The sequence below is a fragment of the Oryzias latipes genome, chromosome 15 (genome assembly GCF_002234675.1).
Source record: "Oryzias latipes chromosome 15, ASM223467v1".
NCBI lineage: Eukaryota > Metazoa > Chordata > Actinopteri > Beloniformes > Adrianichthyidae > Oryzias > Oryzias latipes.
Window position 1 is genome coordinate 17,336,872 of NC_019873.2, and position 22,121 is coordinate 17,358,992.

General features: G+C 40.8%; 1 protein-coding gene across 2 annotated transcripts; it reads left to right on the forward strand.

The window, feature by feature from the left end:
- Nucleotides 1–3,466: 3,466 nt before the first annotated feature.
- On the forward strand, nucleotides 3,467–21,828 carry wapl (WAPL cohesin release factor). Of its 2 annotated transcripts, none has more exons than XM_011484346.3 (20): nucleotides 3,467–3,764; nucleotides 4,582–5,010; nucleotides 5,439–5,979; nucleotides 7,282–7,589; nucleotides 7,701–7,831; nucleotides 9,090–9,185; nucleotides 10,498–10,659; nucleotides 11,886–12,022; nucleotides 12,336–12,447; nucleotides 13,685–13,915; nucleotides 15,081–15,192; nucleotides 15,268–15,365; nucleotides 15,607–15,683; nucleotides 15,970–16,145; nucleotides 16,244–16,359; nucleotides 16,452–16,667; nucleotides 16,969–17,170; nucleotides 18,823–18,911; nucleotides 18,996–19,091; nucleotides 19,954–21,828. In XM_011484346.3, the coding sequence occupies exons 2-20, from the start codon at nucleotides 4,608–4,610 to the stop codon at nucleotides 20,017–20,019; spliced, it is 3,369 nt and encodes a 1,122-aa protein (XP_011482648.1). In that variant the 5' UTR covers nucleotides 3,467–3,764; nucleotides 4,582–4,607; the 3' UTR covers nucleotides 20,020–21,828. The 2 variants fall into 2 exon arrangements, with proteins under 2 accessions (XP_011482648.1, XP_023818996.1); XM_023963228.1 differs by having other exon boundaries at nucleotides 3,468–3,764; nucleotides 5,274–5,979.
- The last annotated feature ends 293 nt before the right edge of the window (nucleotides 21,829–22,121 follow it).

Sequence of the window (22,121 nt, forward strand, 5' to 3'; positions counted from 1 at the left end):
GTAGGCCTCAATGAGGTCATAAGTGACAGACTGCCAAACCCTGAGCTGAAAGCAATCTGTCATACTGAGTAGGACTGCATTAAATCACTGCCTGAGGACTGAGATGCAGACTGACAGATTTTCTGCTGTTCCAGTGATGAACAAAAGCCATAAATCTCCATGTTTACCAATGACTGAATAGAGCACCATCTTTGTCCAAAAGCTAACACTGCGGTAAATTTATCATTCATAATTCAGTTTTTCATGAAGGGCATAAAGTTACCGACAGTAACACGGAACACAGTTGTGTAAGTAAGTCCAGAGTCTTTACTTAAATGAAGCAACTGCTGTTTAAATTAGGTGGAACAAATTCAATGCTTTTAGAATCTGGATTGCCAGTCTATCAAATCAAACTTTCTTCATATAGCACTTTTCCTATGGATGCATAACACAAAGTGCAGTGTCTAACTGTACTGCTTTGTGCTGGAATGTTCTTTTTTGTTTAACCCACTTGTAAAGATGAACACAAAAGCCTAGAGAGTGTGTGTATATATATATATATATATATATATATATATATATATATGACGTACACACACAGTAGTGGGGCAAAAAGTATTGAGTCAGCCACCATTTGTGCAAGTTCTCCCACTTAAAAATATGAGACAGGCCTGTAATTTTCATCATAGGTATCCCTCAACTATGGGAGACAAAATTAGAAAAAAATCCAGAAAAATCACATTATCTGATTTTTAAAGAATTTCTTTTTGAATTAAGGTGGGAAATAAGTATTTGGTCACCTACAAACAAGATTTCTGACTCTCACAGACCTGTAACCTCTTCTGTGGGAGGATCCTCTGTCCTCCACTTTTTACATGTATTTTTGTCACCTGTTTAAACTGGTTATCTTTATTGAAGACACTTGTCCACATCAGTCACACTTCAAACTCCACTGTGACCGAGACCAAATAGCTGTCTAAGGACACCAGAAACAAAGTTGTTGACCTGCACCAGGCTGGGAAGACTGAATCTGCAATAGATAAGCAGCTTGGTGTGAAGAAATCAACTGTGGGAGCAAATATTAGGAAATGGAAAACACACAAGACCACTGATAATCTCCCTCCATCGGGGGCTCACTGTAAGATCTCACCCCATGGGGTCTGAATGATTACAAGAACAGTGAACAAAAATCCCAAGACCACACGATTCACCTAGTGAATGACCTACAGAGAGCTGGGTCCAAAGTAACAAAGGCTACCATCAGTAACGCAATATGCCACCAGGGACTCAAATCCTGCAGTGCCAGACGTGTTGCCCTGCTAAAGCCAGTACATGTGCAGGCCCGTATTAAATTTGTTAGAGAGTGTTTGGATGATCTGGAGAAGGGCTGGGAGAATGACATATGGTCAGATGAAACCAAAATAAAACTTTTTGGTAATAACTCTACTCATAGTGTTTGGAGGAGAAAGAATACTGCATTGCATCCAAAGAACATAATACCTACTGTAAAGCATGGGGGTGGAAACATCATGCTATGGGGCTGTTTTTCAGCAAAAGGAACAGACCGACTGATCTATGTTAAACAGATTGAATGGGACCATGTATCATCAAATTTTGAGAGAAAACTTCCTTTCATTAGCAATAGCATTTAAGATGAAACATGGCTGGGTCTTTCAGCATGACAACGACCCCATGTAAAAAAAGAAATAGCTGTGTAAGAAGCATTTTAAGGTCCTGAAGTTGCCTAGCATATATAAAAAAAAAACGCCCCTCTCACCCTCAGCGGGTGGTTTCTCCTCCAAGCTTGGGTCCTCTACCAGAGGCCTGGGAGCTTGAGGGTCCTATGCAGTATCTTAGCTGTTCCTAGCACTGCGCTTTTTTGGACTGAGAGGTCTGAAGTCTTTACAGGTATCTGTTGTAGCCACTCCTCCAGCTTGGGGGTTACTGCCCCGAGTGCTCCAATTACCACAGGCACCACTGTCACCTTCACTTTCCAGGCTTTCTCCAGTTCTTCTCTGAGTCCCTGGTATTTCTCCAGTTTCTCATGTTCCTTCTTCCTGATGTTCCCATCGCTTGGCACTGCCACATCCACCACAACGGCCTTCCTCTGTTCTTTATCCACCACTACAATGTCTGGTTGGTTCGCCATAACCATCCTATCAGTCTGGATCTGGAAGTCCCACAGGATCTTTGCCCTCTCATTCTCTACAACCTTCGGAGGTGTTTCCCATTTTGACCTTGGGGTTTCCAGTTCATATTCTGCACACATGTTTCTGTATATTATTCCAGCCACTTGATTGTGGCGCTCCATGTATGCTTTCCCTGCCAGCATCTTACACCCTGCAGTTATGTGCTGGATTGTTTCAGGCGCCTCTTTGCACAGCCTACACCTTGGGTTTTGTCTGGTGTGGTAGATCTGAGCCTCTATCGCTCTGGTGCTCAGGGCTTGTTCCTGGGCTGCCAGGATGAGCGCTTCGGTGTTGTCCTGTAGGCCAGCCCTTTCTAGCCATTGGTAGGACTTCTTGATATCAGCCACTTCAGTTATGGTCCGGTGGTACATCCCATGCAGGGGTTTGTCCTCCCATGAGGATCTGTCCTCCAGCACTGTATCCTCTGCTCTCCATTGCCTGAGACATTCACTGAGCACACTATCAGTTGGGGCCTTGAGCTTGATGTATTCATGGATCTTGGATGTTTCATCCTGGATAGTGGCTTCTACACTCACTAGTCCTCGGCCTCCTTCCTTGCGGCTAGCATACAGTCTCAGGGTGCTGGATTTGGGATGGAACCCTCCATGCATGGTGAGGAGCTTTCGTGTTTTAACATCCGTGGTCTGTATCTCTTCCTTTGGCCATCTTATTATTCCTGCAGGGTATCTGATAACGGGCAGTGCGTAGCTGTTTATTGCCCGGGTCTTATTTTTGCCATTGAGCTGGCTTCTCAGGACTTGCCTTACTCGTTGGAGGTATTTAGCTGTTGCAGCTTTCCTTGTTGCCTGCTCCAGGTTGCCATTTGCCTGTGGGATTCCAAGGTACTTGTAACTGTACTCGATGTCTGCTATTGTTCCTTCTGGGAGTGAGACCCCTCCTGTGTGGACTACCTTGCCTCTCTTTGTCACCATCCGGCTGCATTTCTCGAGCCCGAATGACATCCCAATGTCAGTACTGTAGATCCTGGTGGTGGTATCCTGGTGGTGTATATATATATATATATATATATATATATATATATATATATATATATATATATATATATATATATATATATATATATATATATATATATATATATTTTTTTTTTACATTTATACACATACGAAAATTTGTACAATCTATAAACTGTAACTAAGGCTTTTATGTTATCCTCGAGTGTCCCCTGGCGTTTCTAATTTTTAAAATTTTTAACCAATCAGATTTGCGCTTGCTGACACTCTGAAAGCACAGCGAAACCCCGCCGATGCTGATTGGTCGTTTCCGTGTAATAGCGTAGTACATGGAGGTCTTGCCAAGCACCGAGGAGGGAGGGGAAATTTTAATGGCCGTCAGCAGCAGTTCAAAATGCAAAAACTCTTGATTAACAGCTATATTTAGACTGTAATAGCTTTTGATGCTAATCAGACTTTTATTTTGGCAAACAACATCGTTTATTTTAACATATGTCATATTTGTTATGCCGTTTTTATCGCACGAGACGGACTTTACCCGCTTGATTTGTGCGTGAGTGGGGGATCAGGCCTAGCCGGCTGAAAACAAGCGGAGGGGTTAGTTAGTCACCGGAGTTGAAAGGTAAGAGTTTCTTCTGCTATTTGAAAATGTTCACTTTTCTGGAAAAAGATTTATACATTAAGGTAATATTTAGCCTACTTGTCTAATAGTTGGAGCTAAGTTTCATACAAAAATGTTGTTAGGTTAGAAATGTAAACAAGAGATTTAGCATTGTTAGCAGTGATGTAGCTAGCGCCTAATGGCTAACTTTGGAGTAGTTAACTTTACCAGTGCACTTGTGCAAATTCATGGTGCTAAGTTACATTTTCTGCCCGCTTGTGTTTATAGGCACTGGTAAAAACAAAAATATTGATTACATGTTTTCTATCTCGAACTGGTTACCGTGTTTTTCAGATATTGCATCGTCGTGTTTTTGAAAGCTTGAGCTTGCCATGCTAACTTGGTATGCTAGCATTCATCCGTTGACATAACTTAGCTAAATCAATTATCATATCTTTCATTTATACTTTGATGTAGCATTTGCCACATTTGACTAAAATTTAGATTAATTTCATATTATGATTAACATATTCATTAAAAATTCTACAGGTGATCAGCGTGGACACTTTTTTTTTTTGGACATGGTTTTAACATGTTAATGTTATGTGCCCATTAAGTTCATACGTTCTCAATCATTGTAGAACAATTATGGCTTATTAGATAAGAGTGTTGTAAAAGTAGAGTTATTTTCCAATAAGTACAGTCACAACAAATTGATTATATGAAAAAATGTTTATTTACTAAACATAAAGATTTTTCCGTCACACTGAATCAATTAGCTAAGTTCATAAACATTAAGATTGAAGGAAATGGGCAAGTTTTCTTCTTCTGTTCACAGGGAATATGTAACATACCGTTACAAACATGACGTCAAGATTTGGTAAAACATACCACCGCAAGGGAGGGGAGGCAAATTCCAAGTTTGAAGAAGTCATCTCAAATAAAAGGCCTACTCTGACCACCAAATGGGGGGAGACCACTTACAAGGCTCAGTTGGGAGCCAAAAGGCCCACACTGAAACCTGACGTTTCTGAGTTTCCCAAGAGGCCGAGGCTTGAGCACAGTGACAGTGAAGAAGACCCGTTTGGGTTCGACAGCGATGAAGAGTCGAAGACTGTCACGTCTCACAATATGTCTGAAACGAAAATCACAGAAGGCGTTCCAGCAAAGATGGACCCCACAAAGGTGGATGCAGTGCAAGATCGAAAGACAATTCCTATTGTGACAGCTGCACAGGGCTCTGCAAGTTCAGCATCTACTTTCACAAGTGAGTAATGACAGCAAAAACACAACTTCTACCTCTTAAAGACCGGAGACATTTATCTATCTAGCAGTTTCATTTAAATCACTTTAGGATGACAACTTTTTGTTGTTTTCACTGTTCAAATAAACTAAGGGTGACCAACCCAGCAATTCCTTTTGACCCTTGTTCACTGAGCTAATAGGTTTAGAAGCATACTTTAGGTGGATCTTTTTACGCTGTAATATTCTTTTAATTTATCTATAAATAATATTGTTCTTTATTTATAGGTAAACAAGCATCAGTAGAGAAGGATATTAAAAGCAACCAGCCGTGGTACAAAACTGGTTCTAGTGGCATCCAGAAGCCCGCGCCCATGGCCAGTCTGTCAGATGTGGCTCCTTTTGATCATCCAAACTTTTCTGTGTCTGAGAAAGCTGTTTCTGTGTCTTCAGAAGTACATACCTCCATCAAATTCTCAGCAGATGAACCGAGAGGTAGTGGAGACCTTCAAAACCCCCATGATGGGCATTTGTCAGAAGAAAATAGGAGTGCAGAAGACCTTTCAATAGAGCCATCACCAGAAATAGTGGACAACATCCCTCCTTCTCCATTTACGTTAAGAGCGTCCAATTGCAAGAAATACCAGCGGCCTGGCCGGGCTTGCAAAACACTATCTGAACATGCTGAAAACAACAGCCACCAGTCCACGGATGCAGCGAGTGCCCAAGATAAAGCCAGCAGTGCCCTTCCTGCTAGTTCAAGTGGTGCTGCTGCCAGTGCTAAAACAGCAGTCAAGCCTGCTGGCAGGGGTGGTGGGAGAGTGCGGGACTACACTGTTCTTCACCCTTCCTGTCTGTCAGTGTGCAATGTCACAATCCAGGACTCAATAGAGCGGGGAATCGATGAACTTGCCACTCCAGCTGCCCCTGCTGACCTCGGAGAAGCAGGGCAGATGAAGAAAAAATCGGACCCGCAGCCTGCTAAACTTGCCAGGTAAGTCCTGTTTTGTACACATGACATGTCGGTTATAAAAATGAAAGGATGTGAAAACAAATGTTAAATCATTTAATAGGGACGTTGGATTCTGAGATAAAAACTTACTTTTACTCACATTCTTTTATGTTAAGAGCACATTTCTGCAAAGACAAACTTCCTATTAGCTATCTGTGTCAGCAATTTCAATAAAAATTTAGAGTGACCTGATAGAGAAAATAGAATTTATTACTAAAGTATGTATAGTTTCATGTGCAGTAGATGGAAACACCAGTTTCCTTGTAAAAGTCACACTATTGAGTCATGATTCAACTTCCTGTCGAGATTTGCCACTTCCAGCCATCTCCTTGCTCTGAAACAATATCAAGGGTCATAATAGTAAAAAGTAATATGTTCATCTCTTTCTATAGCGTTATGAATTACTGCTGGATAACAACTTTAAAGAGAAGCAGAATGTTTGTTAGAAAATACTGAAACGATGAGCTGCATCCTTTTATTTTTGGATTTTGATGTAAGGCGGGAGTTTATGTTTTGACAAAAGCATGAGTGCAACTGCAGTTGTTTCATTAGAATTCTTACATCAAAGCTGTCTAAAATTATGTAATTATCCTTTTTTATTTTTGATGTTCCACATCTCTCTTAATATGTTCTAATGCAGGAATGTCCACTTCTCGTCTTTGACAGCCAGTGTCCTCCTGTCTGATTTTTGTAATATCTGCATCCTATTAGCTGCTGATTACCTTATCAGATGTCTTCCACCAATGGAAAATTTAAGAGGCAGGTGGAATTGATGGAATGACTGGGATTGAATCATTGGTTTTATTTTCTTGGGTTAAAAAAAACGCTGTCTTTTGGATCTTCTGGATTCACAGAATAAACGTATAACAAAGCAATTATCTGATAAGCATTTGATAATCCATTATGGACATCTGTGGCTTTGATTAAAAATGAGCGTCTTATTTCACAGGGTAACCTACATTTTTTTCGCATAATCCACTCTTTTCTGTCTTGTAACTTTCAGTTGTTTTCATTGATGTGTTCAGGGGTCTGAAGAAGAGCTAAGAAGTAGCTATTGCAGAAATGTGGCTGTTTATAGACTTGGATGTTTTTTTTTCACTTGTGTATGATCCAAAGTGCTTTGTAGATGTATTTCATTTCCAGGCTTACTCGTTTAGCTGGCTCGTAGCGATTGCTTTTCAAAAGCTGTGTTAAAAAAAAAAAAAAACAGTTTGAAGATACTAAGTAAATCCCAGTGCCACCAAAACTCAGTGTATTAACCCATCATCTTTGTCATTTTCTAAGGTTCCGGCCCACACAAGCAAAAACAAAGAAAACCAAGGCTGAGACCAAGCTGGAGTTCTTCGGTTTTGAGGACAAAGAGGGCGAAGAAGGTAATGACAGTTCAGAGGGAGTCATGGCAGGCAAAAGTAGCTACAAGATCAAGTACTTTGGCTTTGATGACCTGAGTGAGAGTGACAGCGATGATGAAAGCACTCAGGCCAAAGAAAAGAAAGCCAAGAGGGCGGCAGCGGCTTTAATGTCTCTGAGCTCCAGTGTGGACAGCCCCCAAACCAGCGATTCACAGGACAGTCAGGCTAGCAGCAATACAGGTGAGCAGTTCTTTCTTTTTTCTTTTTTTAATCCAATTTGTGATAACCATCTACCAAATTCATTGTATAAATTGTAATAATCATTTAGAGCGCGTTTAATCTATCAAACAGACACTTTTGAGTTTGCTGATGACTCCAGTCCTTGTGGGGCTGATGGCCAGAAAGGACGACAAGGGAAGTCCAGTGAAAAATCAAAGGATGCAGGCACTGGTCTCAAAAAGATTTTCAGTGGACCCAAAAAGGTACATCTAACATTTTGTAAAGAGATATGCTGATGTTTATATATTAAAACATTCATGAATTTTATATATAGAAGGAAACAAATACAAAATTATCTTTGTGTGGTGAAAGGACACAGTTTAAAAAAGCAATCTTTTTATTTGACCAGGAAATCCCATTGAGATGAAATCTTTTTCAATGTAGAGCTGTGTCAAAAGGCACCATCACATGTCATGAATGAGAAAGCCTATCAACATAGCTTTTTTTAAGAAGGCATATTAAACTTCTGATCAGTTTCTGTCCTCTGATAGTTTGCTTTGTTCAGTCGGGGGTGAAAAATCATCTGAACCACTGACGTCTTATTGAACAAAACCTATCACGCTCACATCTGGTGGCAGCTCATCTTTTTCTCTTGATGAGGGTCCGGCAGCGAGAGCCTCATCAATCTTTGAACTGCATTTGCTTAACACGATTCTGCTCGTGTCTAGAAGTGATTAATAGGAAATAGAAAAGTGCCCAGCTTTTGTCTCTGTGTATTTATTCTTGTTTAGAACTTTTTGTTATAATTGTGATGAAGCAGTGATTGGTGGGATGAAAGAGAAACGCCACATAGATTCTGTTTGAATTGGTGTTATGGTAAAGCGCTGCAAGAATATAGCCGACCATCATAAAACATTCCAATAACTGAATGTCTTTCATCTGAAAAATCTAGTTTACCAAATTTTCAGATTTGTTTCTACGCTGAAGAGGTTCTATTGATGCATGCTGGTTTTCTATTCAAACGTTGGACATTCGAGTGAAGCCAGCTGAATGCAGCCTCTTTATCAGGCCGTACAAATCTGTTTTGATTTGTGACAATTGTGGTGTTTTGTTCCCTTTCCTTTATTTTCGTCTGCATAGTACTTTGCTGTGGCTTCAGGTTATTTGTTATCTGTCCTTCTCGTTCTGGATATTTAAAAAAACGGCATCAGAAAGCATAGCCTTTTGCATTTTTACACTCTTGAATCACACAAAGTGTAATTTACAGAAAATGTTTTGGGTTGCTTGAGGACTCTTTGGCTCCACACTGAGGAGGAATTTGCCGCATACCATCAACATGAGTTCAGTTGCGCTTTACAGAAGTTTCTAAATGTGTATAATCTATAAGAATGTTTTTAGAGAGACATGTTTAATTTTTTGGTTCCATTTTCATTGGGTTTAATTTAAAAGTAATGCCAGTTCTTGCTAAAACCACGTTCATATTTTTGTGAACCAACATGTTTTACTCTTATTGAATTCCAGTCTCCTTCCAAAGCTGTTTACAATGCCCGCCATTGGAACCAGCCTGAGCCTGAGGAGATACCTGTGCCTCCACTGTCCCGGTCTCAGACGGCTCCGGTAACCTGTCAATTTTTTTTTTTTTTTCAGTCTAACTTTGGAATTGTTGTTGTAATTTTGCATTCACACCGGACCCTATTCGCGCATCAGGGGTGACGAGTTTTAATGTCAAGTGAATGTACAGACGCAATCTGTGGTCCTGCGGTGCGATTTGGGCGTCAGGTGCAGCGATCAGGTATTTAGCTTTGGGCATGTGACGTTTTCAGTGACTCGATCAAAGGGTAGAATATGGATGCTCAATGCAGAGATTTTTTTCCTGAACTTTCATCCAGTTCCTTAACCCACTGGGGCCGCGGGGTTGCTGTAGAGCTCCCCGGTCGATGGAGCCTGCTATGACGTCTTCTGTGGTCCAGCCGGAACCCGAGTGGCAGCGTTTCCTAGCTCCAGTTCCATGGGGTCTTCGCCCAACATTAACCTGCACAGTCTACAGCAATTGTGTAGCGAGCAAGCGAGCACCGCTGCTCATGATCTGACTGCCCTGAGCAACGGTGCTCGCTATGCTGGCCCGCCTGGGGTTTGCTGCAATCGCTTTAGCGCCAGGCTTAAAGCTCAAACTTGGCCACAGACAGACCGAAGTAAGGTTTGAAACGGCCGTAACCCAGGCACAGCTGTCGCTGGTGAGTGAAGTGCACCGGGAGAGACTCTGAAGCTCTGAAGGATCTGTTGAACCCAGCAGACACGGCAGACACAGCGATGTGCCTGCTGGTGCCTCTGTAGAGCTCTCCAGAACATATAAACACAAACTACGGCTCAACATCATCCATGCTTTCTATAATGTGGCAACAAGTGAAGTCCAGAAAAACGTTGGCGGTTTTTCCGCGGCCAGAGCGTCAAGGTGCAGTGAAGTTGACGCTGGTCAAAAGAGAGGCGGCAGACGCGAATTTGACACGGGAATCACGTCCGGTGTGAATGCAGTATAAAAACACTTTGTAAAATTCTGTCTCGGCTATGAACAACGCCCCTTCTGTTGAGCGAAACATTATATAAGGTTGTTGTTTGAATTCTAACAACATTGTTACTTGTTTACAGTTTTTAGTTGGTCTTTAAAGCCATTTTTTTTGACAAATAATTTTGGTGTTTTGTTTATCTTGAGTAGAATTTCCCCCATGGCCACCAATGTTTGCTCATTGCATCGTTTTAAAGTTCACGTAAACTTTTGCCCTATCTCATGTGACGTCTGTTAACAGCACTTAATACAGATGTGTGCACATGGCCAGCTTCTTGGTCTGTGCTAAATCACCCAGACGTGCCGTTAAACAAAATTTCCTGCATCTGTACGCGCCCCATTTCTCTGCTTGTTTTCCCCCTTTAGGCCATGTTATCCAGCAGCAGCAAGGACAGCAACTCCCATAAAGATGATGGCGTGTTCAAAGCCCCCCCACCGCCCCCCAAAGTCATCAAGTCAGAGACCATCCCCACGCGACTTAACCAGGACATCGTGACGGCGCTAAAGTGCAGGAAGGAACACAAAGAGGCGAGTCCAGGGCACGCAGTTGTATTTTTCATGAGGGGGTGCTTGGAAGTATTTACTCAAAACCGGTTTTGACCTTTTCTCAAAGAAGATAAAGGGGTAAAGAGACTGCATTTGTTTGCCAGTCACAGATCCTTGAAGCTTGTTCTTTACACAAGAACTTCCTAGTCCCAGATGACTTTTATTTACAGATCCTCCTCAGACCTGGGGTGTCAGCTAGAGGGCTGCATTGGGATTGGGTCCCGCCGGGTCCCGCGGGACCCAACCCAAATCTCGCGGGATTGGGCGGTTTGAATTGTGCTGCGGGCGGGAGCGGGCGGCAAAAAAAAAACCCGCGGGATCAGTGCTGCCATGAATATCTCATGAATATATATTAGCAGACTACGTTAGGCTGTGCAGCTGTTGGATTCTTATGTACTGAAGCTCCGTGAAGGCACCAGGTAGAGACGCCCAATGGCCTCTGTCATCTAACCTGTTGTTGGGGGTGCGCCCTGCCCCGCCTCTTACTAAGAGCGCGCTTCAGGCCGTCTGTCTGCGCGCACACAGGGACACTTTTAACCGAACAGGATTTGTGAAAATATATTTAATATTTAAGTTGCACATTACACAAGAGGAATGCATCAAAAGATGAGGCTGGAGGAGGACATGAATCTCTTTAATAATATCAATAAAAATACGTGTTTTTTTCCTGCGGGACGGGGGACGATACAAAATCAATGCATCTCTATTACTGTGCGGGACTAAATTCTCTGAGTTTTGCGGGAGCGGGCGGGATTGGTCAAAAATTCAGCGGGCGCGGGCGGGAGCGGGATGAAGAAAATAGTCCCGCGCAGGGCTCTAGTGTCAGCCACAGTCTGCTGGTATCGCACACTAAACCCAGATCCTCTCTCTTGGGTCACACTTATCATTTATCCTATTAAATATAGTTAACTGCAAATTGTGCATTAATCCTTCAAACCTAAAGTGTATTTTTTTCCGTTAAAATACACTCTTATTTATTTATTTATTTTTTCATCTGCTCCTGATTCACGAAAAACTCAAAAATGCACCTTTTAGCTTAATTTCCTTTTATATATGTACCGTTACTCCATCGTCATAAAAATACAACAAGAACTGTTAGAAACTCCAAAGACACAATCGTCCTGGGAGTGGGTCGTCATGACTGCATCTAGACAAATGGACCTGGCTTAACCAGTAGGCTCTGACTAAGCCCGTTCTCCTCTTCACAGCTGTACACCGTAGTGCAACACGTGAAACACTTCAATGACGTGGTGGAGTTTGGTGAAAATCAAGAGTTCACAGACGACTTTGAGTACTTGGAGACTGGCTTGAAGAGCAGTCAGCCACTTAACACCAGATGCCTTAGGTAAGTGCGGTGAAACAGTGGGTGTCTCCTCCTTCAGCTCATTTAGGAGAGCTCTCCAAATCTGCTCTGAGGTTTTAAAGGTGATGAGAATCAAGTATCTTTTTGAATTGATTGAGTAAATGGAATGTGAGGCTATTTTTAAACAGTCGCTGTTTATGAGTTTTGTGACGCCTTAAAGCAGCTGCTGGTGTGTCGTCTACGCTTCTGGATGAAATTCCCAAATGAAGCGGACTTAAATAACTCTGCTTTCTTTTTTTGTTGCTTGCATGCTTCTATCGTAAGCTCTTAATGTAATCCTCCCTCTGTGTTCCAGTATAATCAGCCTGGCCACACGCTGTGCAATGCCTAGTTTCAGGATGCACCTGCGAGCCAGAGGAAAGGTGGCGCAGGTTTTCAAAATGCTCAGCGATGCTCCCCAACATCCAGTAGGTCCAGCTCCCCATTTTTATTTACATATGTTTTTTTATGCATATGTATTAGTCACAGATCATTGTAGTTCTGATAATTCCTTAGAATCAGTCTTCAAATTGAGGGTTTAGTGTAGTTGTTTCAGGGTATTTAGTACTATATCATTAACTCCAATCCTTTTTAAGTCAAATTCTAAAAGATCACAATGTTGAAACTCTTTTTTTTTTAGATGTAACCCTTGAGATGTGTAATTAACAAGTGCCCAAAGGAGGCCAAAAAAACATTGTATTCAGCGGGCAGCTAGAAAAGAGAAGCAACTTTTATTCAGTCTTAGCTTTTGGAGTTTTGTTATCTTATATAACGTTCTAGTTCAAAACGGCCCTGCATTATGCAGTTTCTGTTTTTACCTTCGCTCCACTCCCATGAGTCACAGGTAAGTACAGAGATCCAAAACTTAGACACTTTTTCAGGTGGGAATGAATTTTTAATGGCCATTGTGATGATGCTTCTTTTACTTTAGTGTGAATCCAGGTATTCATATTTCTTTACTCAAACCAAATCTGCAATAACTTGCATTACTTTAGCTACTCGTTAATTTCAGTGGATTTGTTTTAGTTAGACATAATAATAGATATGTAAAATTTAATGCAAAAAGCTTCTGACATTAAGTCATTTAACATTTTAGTCATTTTTTAAGTGCTTCAAGTCTCTGTAACAGCTGCTTTTTGTAAAATGATTGCACAAAACACGAATAAATCATTTTAGCCTGCATGGGTTACATCGTTACCAATTACATCCAGACACTTTTCAGAAAATAATCCCTATTTTCTTGCACCTTTTTTTCCCCCGTCTTGCTCTAAAAATCTGGAGCAACCCTTAGAAGAAGCTTCACTTGCTGTTTGTGCAGAACGAGCCCTTGTTCTCCCGTTTTCTGCTCCAGGCGCAGAGAATAAAAAAACCCTCAAATCCTAGCATTACAATAATGATCATAATGTAGACGATTTCCAAATTTAGCAGCAGCTAATTAAACCAAGTGGATTTGGTAGCTGGCTCCTCGCCCTTGTTTGCTCAGCGAGCACCAGGAGGAACAAGGACTACTTTAGTATTCCACAAGTGCTCGTGTGTGTGTTTAAATAAATATAAAGAAACATTTTAGAAAAATTCAAAGTTAAGACATGACAATGAATCGTTTTCCTCTGGTAAAAACGTTCAACTTTTACCACTCTAACTCCTGGTCTGTTGGCATTGTTGCAGAACCTTGCACTTTGCACAGCTGCCCTGATGTACATTCTGAGTCGTGATCGCCTCAACATGGACCTGGACAGAGCCTGTCTGGAGCTGATGATCAAGCTTCTGGAACTGGACCAGGACTACTCAGGCCACCAGGATGAGCTCACTGCAAAGGAAATGGCAAAGGTCAAGGAGAAGATCCGGAGGCTCTGTGAGACTGTGCACAACAAGCATCTTGACTTGGAGAACATCACGGTAGGACCTTCATAATCACTCAAAGAATGAAGCAAAAGAGCTGCTCAAATCCGGATGTCTCTTTTTGTGGCAGCTTTAACTCTACATTTTACACTTTAAATTAAAAATGCCAGCTCAAATATTTCAGTTGATTTATTTTGAGATTTCCCGATCCGATCACGTAGTTGATGACTCGATCGATATTGGATGTTGTCTCCATCAGTATCAGACATTTCAGTTATTATTATTATGACCAGCACTTTATATTTCTACCCTGTTATTTCGGATGAACACTCCACTCGAAGTTTACATGTCATGAATGGATCACAACATTTTATTTAACATAAAACATTTTATTTATTGCCGGCAGCAAGTTCAAGCAGGAGGCGAACAAAAACGATGCAAGCTGGCGAGATGTTTAAATTCCGGGATCAATAACCCTTTCAAAAACGTTTTAAACTGATTAAGTATCTCTATTGGCTTGTCTTTATGCAAACGACAACCTACAAATGCATTTCAACATGAAAAAGATAAGGTTTTTGTTTCTTATAAATGTTAAGCGCTCCGTGCTGCCGACAGAGAGAAGGCTGCATAAGTGCTGGCTGCGTGACTTAACCCCCTAAGACCCAAAGTCTTCTTTGATACTTTTTATTTCTCTGACAGAGCCCAAGTTAAGTAAATTAACTACTGTCCTAATAAAACCCAAAATTTGATGTCTTAAGAGGTTAAAGTCTTTAGATATTAAAAAAAAAAGAATCCCATAATCTTAAAGAAAAAATAAATAACACAAGGTTCGAATGATATCAACTAGGCATGAATACTCATTCGTGCTGCTTCATTCATTTTTAAGAATTTTTAATGAAGATATGAATCACATTTGGTTAAAATGTTCAAACAAGATTTAAAACTAAAGTAACCAAACTTTCTCACATGACTATTTAATAGATAATAGATTTTTTCTTCTTCTAGTTAATAGTTCCACTAGTTTTACTTCACAGAGGTGCTAAATGATAAAAGAAGGTCCACTCTGATTAAAATTCTTTTTTAAAACATGTTTTGGTGGTATTTTTCTGATGATGGTGGACGTATATAAAGTAAATTTAAAGAGTATTTCTTCAAATTGTTTTGAAATTGGACCGCTGGATACCTCCAATATTGCTCACAAATATATTTGTGTCTTTGTTAGACGGGCCATCTAGCCATGGAAGCTCTGCTTTCTCTGACCTCTAAGAGAGCTGGAGATTGGTTTAAAGAAGAGTTAAGGCTGCTGGGTGGCTTGGATCACATCGTCGACAAGGGTATGAGTGTTCATGTTAATTCTCCTCCCTGTAACCGTTCACATTTATTTTATTCTAACTGTGCTTTTTCTGCAGTTAAAGAGTGTGCAGAGAACCTGAGCCAAGAGGATGACAAGGAGAAGCTCGTTGGGTCTTTATGGGGAGCTGAAAGGTGTCTAAGAGTGCTCGAAAGTGTAAGTGGGACAATGCGAAGCCGGCTGCTGTCCTTAAAAGTCTAACAGGAGTGGCACTCGAGACAGTCGTATTCAGCTCTTTGAAATCGGCTGTCAGTTTTTGGCAGGCTTGGATGAAACAGAAATTTTCCTCATTAATCAAATGTCTGGGTCAAATGAAAATCTCTTTTTAATTCTTCTTTAAATTTTGACTGCGTGATCTCTGTCATTTATCTTTTAAATTTTTTAATTTCTGCCAAAGGTGACGGTGCAGAACCCTGAAAACCAGGGTTACCTAATCGCCTACAAAGACTCTCAACTCATTATCTCCTCTGCCAGGTTAGTTCCATGAATACACATTGTAACTCTTTATGCTAAAACAAACTTGGCGCCTTATTATATGCTGTAGGTAATGGAAAAAAGCTCATTGCACGATTCCTGTCTGCCAATATTGAAAGCAAAGCGTTGATTTAATCTATAGACGACAACGGTTATTTGTAAACCCACAATAGCAGACAGATAACGCTAATCTAAACAATCGTTTTCCTTCTCCGTTTTCATTTTGGTTCATCTATTACGTCTCTGTTTTTATGATCTTCTCTTTTATTTATGATGTTGTGCTCAGAGCTCTGAGATGCTGCGAGGATATGATCCAGCGGTACAGCCGGACGGTAAACAACAGCCCCGCGCCGTCCTCTGGTGAAACATCGCCCCGCGGCAGCTGCAGTAACGTGGGCAAAGCAGTGGAGGACTGCATGAGGGCCATCATCGGGGTGCTGCTCAATCTGACCCACGACAACGGTATTCTCACCTCATTGGCATATCCATTTATGAATGTTTGAACTTACATGAGGTTCTAAAAGTAGAAAGTTGACGGTAATGATTCTTTTTGCCTGCAGAATGGGGAAGCACCAAGACTGGCGAGCAGGATCAGTTAATAACGACCGCTCTGAATTGTATTCTTCGGGTTCCACGCTACATCCCACAGGAGCAGCGCTTCGATGTGCGAGTACTGGTAAGTACCCACCACTCCAGCTGTTAATACTCTACTCCATGCAGTATTTTTCATTTTCTGTCAATGAATCTTTTGTGTCGTGTGTGCATCAGGGATTGGGTCTCCTGATCAACCTTGTGGAGTACAGCTCCAGAAACCGGCACTGTCTGGTAGACATGGAGTACAGCATCGATGACACCTGCTTGGAGGACAGCCTAATGCAGCCTTCTGACTCAGCACAATTGGACGCGGCAGCACAGTCAGCCGACACTCAGGGAGACGCGGCTGACAAGCCCAAACCCTCTGGAGCTTTGGCTGCCCTGGTGAAGGTACAAACTGCCTGAAAGGATTAATATTTTACATGCAGGTGTTCAGTTTTTCATTTTCTAGCAGGTATAGTTTTTGCTATACATACTACTATATTACTACTTTCAAATTGCTTCTCAGCATCAAAACGAGATGAAATTTGTTTTCGGCCTTTTGCCTTGTTTTTGGTTCCGCTTATCTGCTGTTCTTTCATTCTCCTATGAATTATTGAAAGCACAACCCTGAAACGCTGGCCACTCTTCGGTTTCATGTTCTGAGAAAGCTGTTTCTTTTCTTCTTTTTTTTTTCCTACCAAAACCCCAGTTCTTCCTGGAGAGGGAGCGCGCTGCCATCCTGGCTGAGGCAAAGACTGACGATCTCATCAGTGAGGCGCCCAAACCGGCGCTGGACCAAAGCGGCGAGTGGCAGGAGACGTCGGGGGAGATCCAGTGGGTGGCGTCTGAAACTAACAACACCCAGACAGAAAAGAAAGAGGAGGAAGATGAAGAGCTGGATCTAAATAAAGGTGGACATTTATAGGTGTTATTACTGTGCTTGTAAAGAAGCCCCCCTTTTTTTTAAAAATGATTTTTGTTAAAGAAACAATTTCCAGTCCTAAGGCTCGGTCCAGCATGATGGGAGAGATGTCGTCCTGTAATTACAGCTGTATAAGCTCAGTGGTGTGATTCCATAGCAACCACTACAAGCACATCTTGAACTTTAAAAGGTTAATTGATTCTTTCACACTTAAGTCACAGAATACTGATGAGCTGGCAGTGACATAAGAGCTTTACATGACATGACTGGAAAATGCTGCTTCTTTTGTTTTCATTCAACCCCAGTATCAGTTCTTTGTACTTGTTATACCCTTTAGAGTTCTTGTATTGTTCGACTGAGATCATCTATTCTTTTTGCTGTTCGCTGTTCCTTTAAAAGTGACTGCATCAGTAAAAGCTCTCTTTGCTGTACCGGATTATTTCAGACCCATGAGTAACTGATGGCTCTGGTATATTCACATGTCCACATGATGTTTTAGCTGGTTGATACTTTAACAATGCATAGAAATTAGGAATGTCCCAATCAGATTTTCTTTATTTAATTTTTTTATTTATTTATTCGGCACAATCGATTTAATAATTTGATTTTAAGTATCTCCCGATAATGAGTCCCGATCCAATACGTGTGTAACACATTTGAAAAAAACTATAGAACGTAAAAACAGTTTAAGCTTGGTCACTATTTTTTATTTTATCAATCGTATTTTATCATTCAGCTCTTAAATAACGCACCTTTATGAAGTAACTTGAACAAGCAAGCAATAACAGTGCAACAGTGAAAACATAGTTATCCATTAACTAGGAACAAATAGGTGATAATTAGTCTGGTGACAAGTTTTGGTATCTGCAGAACTATGAACATTTTTCCTCATATATGACTCAAAATGAAAAACAATGACTTCCTTCCAAAACTGTTGACATAGCTAATATATGAGGATTCAAGTAACCATTTCTTCGTTTCGGCTGTTTTTGGGATTATGGATTTCTTTCTCATTTATTTATTTCTTTTGATCATCTTCTCCCGGAGCTCGCTCTTTATAGACGGTCCCTTGGCAACCGTCTCACTGTTGTCTCTGTTTAATTCCAATTAATAAGAAAATGTATATATCTCTCTCTTTTTTTTAAAATGCCTTTGTAGGTTGTTCTTCAGCCCGGAAGTCCTAATCTGTGAATGTCTTGCTAACTTTATGGAACTATTATTTATTTGCACTTCCTGCTTAAACTATTGCCGTGTTCTGCTGTGCTTTAGGACAATAAAATGTTGTGATCCGTTCATGACAAGACATTTACTTCAAATAAGCTCAAAACATGTAGCACTGATCAAAACAATAAAAAGTAAATATATAATCCTTCATCAGGATACACCATCCGATTCTAATCGAGTCTGAAACTACATGATCAGGCCTGATTTCTGATCATGTGATCAGATCAAGAAATCGTGTGATTTCTTTCCCTGTTAACTAAAGTTTGTACAATTCTGTCAACAACCAAAAAAACCTTCGAACCCTTTCAAGTTTTTACCCATTTCTGGTTCATGTATACGTCATTTTATCTGTCTGATTGTTGTTTTATTCTTCTATAGCTGTACGTTATTGTATTAATTCTTTGTGTTTTCACATAGCTTTGCAGCATGCAGGGAAGCATATGGAAGACAGCATCGTTGCCTCCTACACTGCTCTGCTGCTGGGCTGCCTCTGCCAGGGCAGCCAGGTGAGGAGAAGACGAGATCATTTCACCTTTTCCTTTTCTTTTTATGTGCGTCTTCATATTCACCCACCTCTCTGCTGCCCTTAGGTAAATGTGACTACTGTGAGAGAACATCTGCCAAAAGGGGATTTCTCCATCATGACAGAAATGCTGAAGAAGTTCCTGAGCTTCATGAACCTCACTGTGAGTATGAATGACGGGATCAAACCTGCGCCTTCAAAGTGCATAAACGATCTTGACGCTGAGACTAATTGCAGGAACTGGCTAAGTGTCAAAATGATATAATACCGAGAAATCCAATTGATTTTTCTTTCTAAAAGATTAGCCATCTTTTTAAGTGCTAAAACACTGACACAGACTTTAGTGTGGAAACCTTCAAAGATTGATTATGTGGTTCTGGACAGAAAATTCTCATCAAGTAGACAAGATTGCATGAAAGCATTTTTTTATTTATTTATTTGTAAAATGGATTAACTAGAAAAACTTGAATCAAACATTAGAGCTTGAGTGATTCTTTATGACGCCACGTTTCCATTTAATTACAAGCGTTTGCAGCGCCTTTATGCAAAGAAAGAAACTATTTCATTTATTGTCCTTCCACCCATGAAAGCACAGGGGAACAAAATATCTCTTTGCTATTAAAAAGAAGAACAAACGTCATGGTGGAAAGGCCTACAGATATTTGTTAATCTAAAATGTTTCCCAGTGGGGTAGTAGCTTCTGTAAAATCCCTTCAGTGGCTTTATGTTATAAAGCGTGATCAATAATTTCTCAAGTGTTATTTTATCGGCTCTCTGCAGTGTATTTGAAGGAGGGGCGTGAATCCGAAGAAACTGCAGTTCTGTGATGAATGAAAGATTTGCATGAATTGAGCGGCTTCAGTCACAGCTGTGCACGGAGCTGCAGCTTTGACAGTAACTCGCCTTGTCAGAACCAACGACTGTAACCATTTGTTTCTGAAGCTTCAACTCTTTCGGGCGTCAATGAAAATCTTCCGTTTTTCTGATATATATTTTTTTATTTCTCTTCTCCTGTCTTGACTCAGTGTGCTATGGGGACCACGGGACAGAAGTCCATCTCACGGGTCATTGACTACCTGGAGCACTGTTAACACCCAGCAAACCCAAACTCTGCACATTTGAAGGGGATCGGGATGCAGCCCCGCCCCCTGCTTCCTCACACCGACCCAAAAGGAGGAGGGGGGGGGGGCAGCTGAGTCTCACTCCTTTGACAGCTGGTCACTCAAAAACAAAAAAAATCTCTCAAGTAGATGCATACACTCGTGTGTGAACACAAATGCAGAAGTTCCAATCTCTTTCTGGAGCACAGCCTGAACCAAAGTCCCGCTAAAGCTGACGGACACGTCGTCTTTTCTCCATCGTCTCAGCGCCACAGATCCAATCCAGGCTCGGACTGGGAGACATAATAATCCAGCCGGCATCTCAATAATCCATGCAATGTCACATGGGAGGAAATCAAAGCAGACCTTTCCACGGACGGCCCTGAAAGGCTCGACAAAAGCAAGTCCTCCTGGGAGCAGACTGCTGCTCGCTGTCAGCTCTTGATTTCTGGTTGCATAGCAAGAGTGTGAAGACCTGAATCAGATTTCATGGATCATTACATTTTAATTTCTGCTTATCCACATTCAAGCCAAGGGTGAAATCATTGATCAGGAGAATCATTTTCATGGATGTTAGAATGATGTCTGCATGGAAACAGAAAATGGAAGGATTTCTGAATGCAAACATTCATTTCAATGGAACTCCTTTTTGCAGGTAGACTGAATGTTTGAGAGGATTTTTTGACGTTGTTTTATCGTGCTGGTTTCATGTTTTTTCCCCTCAATGTTCTTTCCTTTTGACATGTTTTGAGATCAGTCTTTTATTCCCTGAAATCTTCTTCAGTTTTTTGAAAACCTTGAAGAAATCGAGACCATACAATTTTCCCAACTTGTCCTGCTTTTGACTGAAAGACCGCCTTTGAAAATCGGCAACGGGTTCTTGGGGGGGGGGGAAAACGCCACGTTTGCCAATGTATCGGTGAGGTTGCAATTTTAGTTTTAGATCATTGAAATCTCGCTTCACTCAATGGTGTTGAATTGCTGTATGGATTTTAAACTTATAAGTTGAACTCACCTGATGGATTAACCTGATGTTGGTTCTGCTCCATTTTTTTTCTTGGTAATGAAATTTTAAAATTATATATTTAATTTAATGCTTTTACCTTCTGTTTGTGGAATCCATCGGTATAATAACTTTATTTAATAGTTGAGTGGCTGAACATAAAATATGTATTTGAATGATTTTGCAAAGTAATAGCTTTAGCTTTAACCCCCCCCCACACACACACACACACACAACTTTTCACATTTATCTAAAATTGATTTGAAGCTCATTGATTGACGTGGGGCTTTTGGAACTGTATGTTCAGCCACATGCAGCTTTTCTCCACCAAGCTCTCATCTGTTTATTCTGCCGCCATGTCATTTACCTGTGATTTCTGCACGCCAACCTCTGTGGAGCGACTGCTCGTACGTGTCTGAACCCAACGACAGCCATACCTGTATAAACATCGCTTGTAACTAGTTTGTAGAGCTGCAGTGAACACGATCACAACTTTGTTTACTGACGTTTGCTTTGGAAAACTAAACAGAGTTTTAGAATGTAAATACTCTTGTACATAGCAGTTTATGGACGTATGAAATATTCCAGCTGCCCCCCCCCCCCTCCCCTTCTTTTCTTGAAGCTGATATTTTCTACAAAAAGTCATGAGTTTGAAGAAAAATAAAATAAAATTTAAAAAAAATGTAGGAAGAGAAAAATGTTTGTACCTGTTTTAAGAACATTATTTCTGGTTACATGTAAATAATTGTATCTCCACAAAAGTGAAAAAAAAGAAAAAAAATTGCTACTTTCAGAAATCCTCTTGTGTTCTTCTTTCTTAGTTTCATTGCAACAGGCGGACATTTTTCCAAAATTTACAGTGGGGGAAAACGGCGTTTAGTCAGCCATCGATTGTTTAAGTTCTCCCAGTTAAAAAGACGAGAGAGGCCTGTAATTGTCATGGATATACCTCAACTATGAGTGACAAATGAGAAGAAAAATCTAGAAAATCCTCATTGTTTGATTTTTGAATAATTTAATTGTAAATTCTGGTGGAAAATAATTATTTGGTCAATAACAAAATTTGAACTCAGTACTTTGTTATAGACCC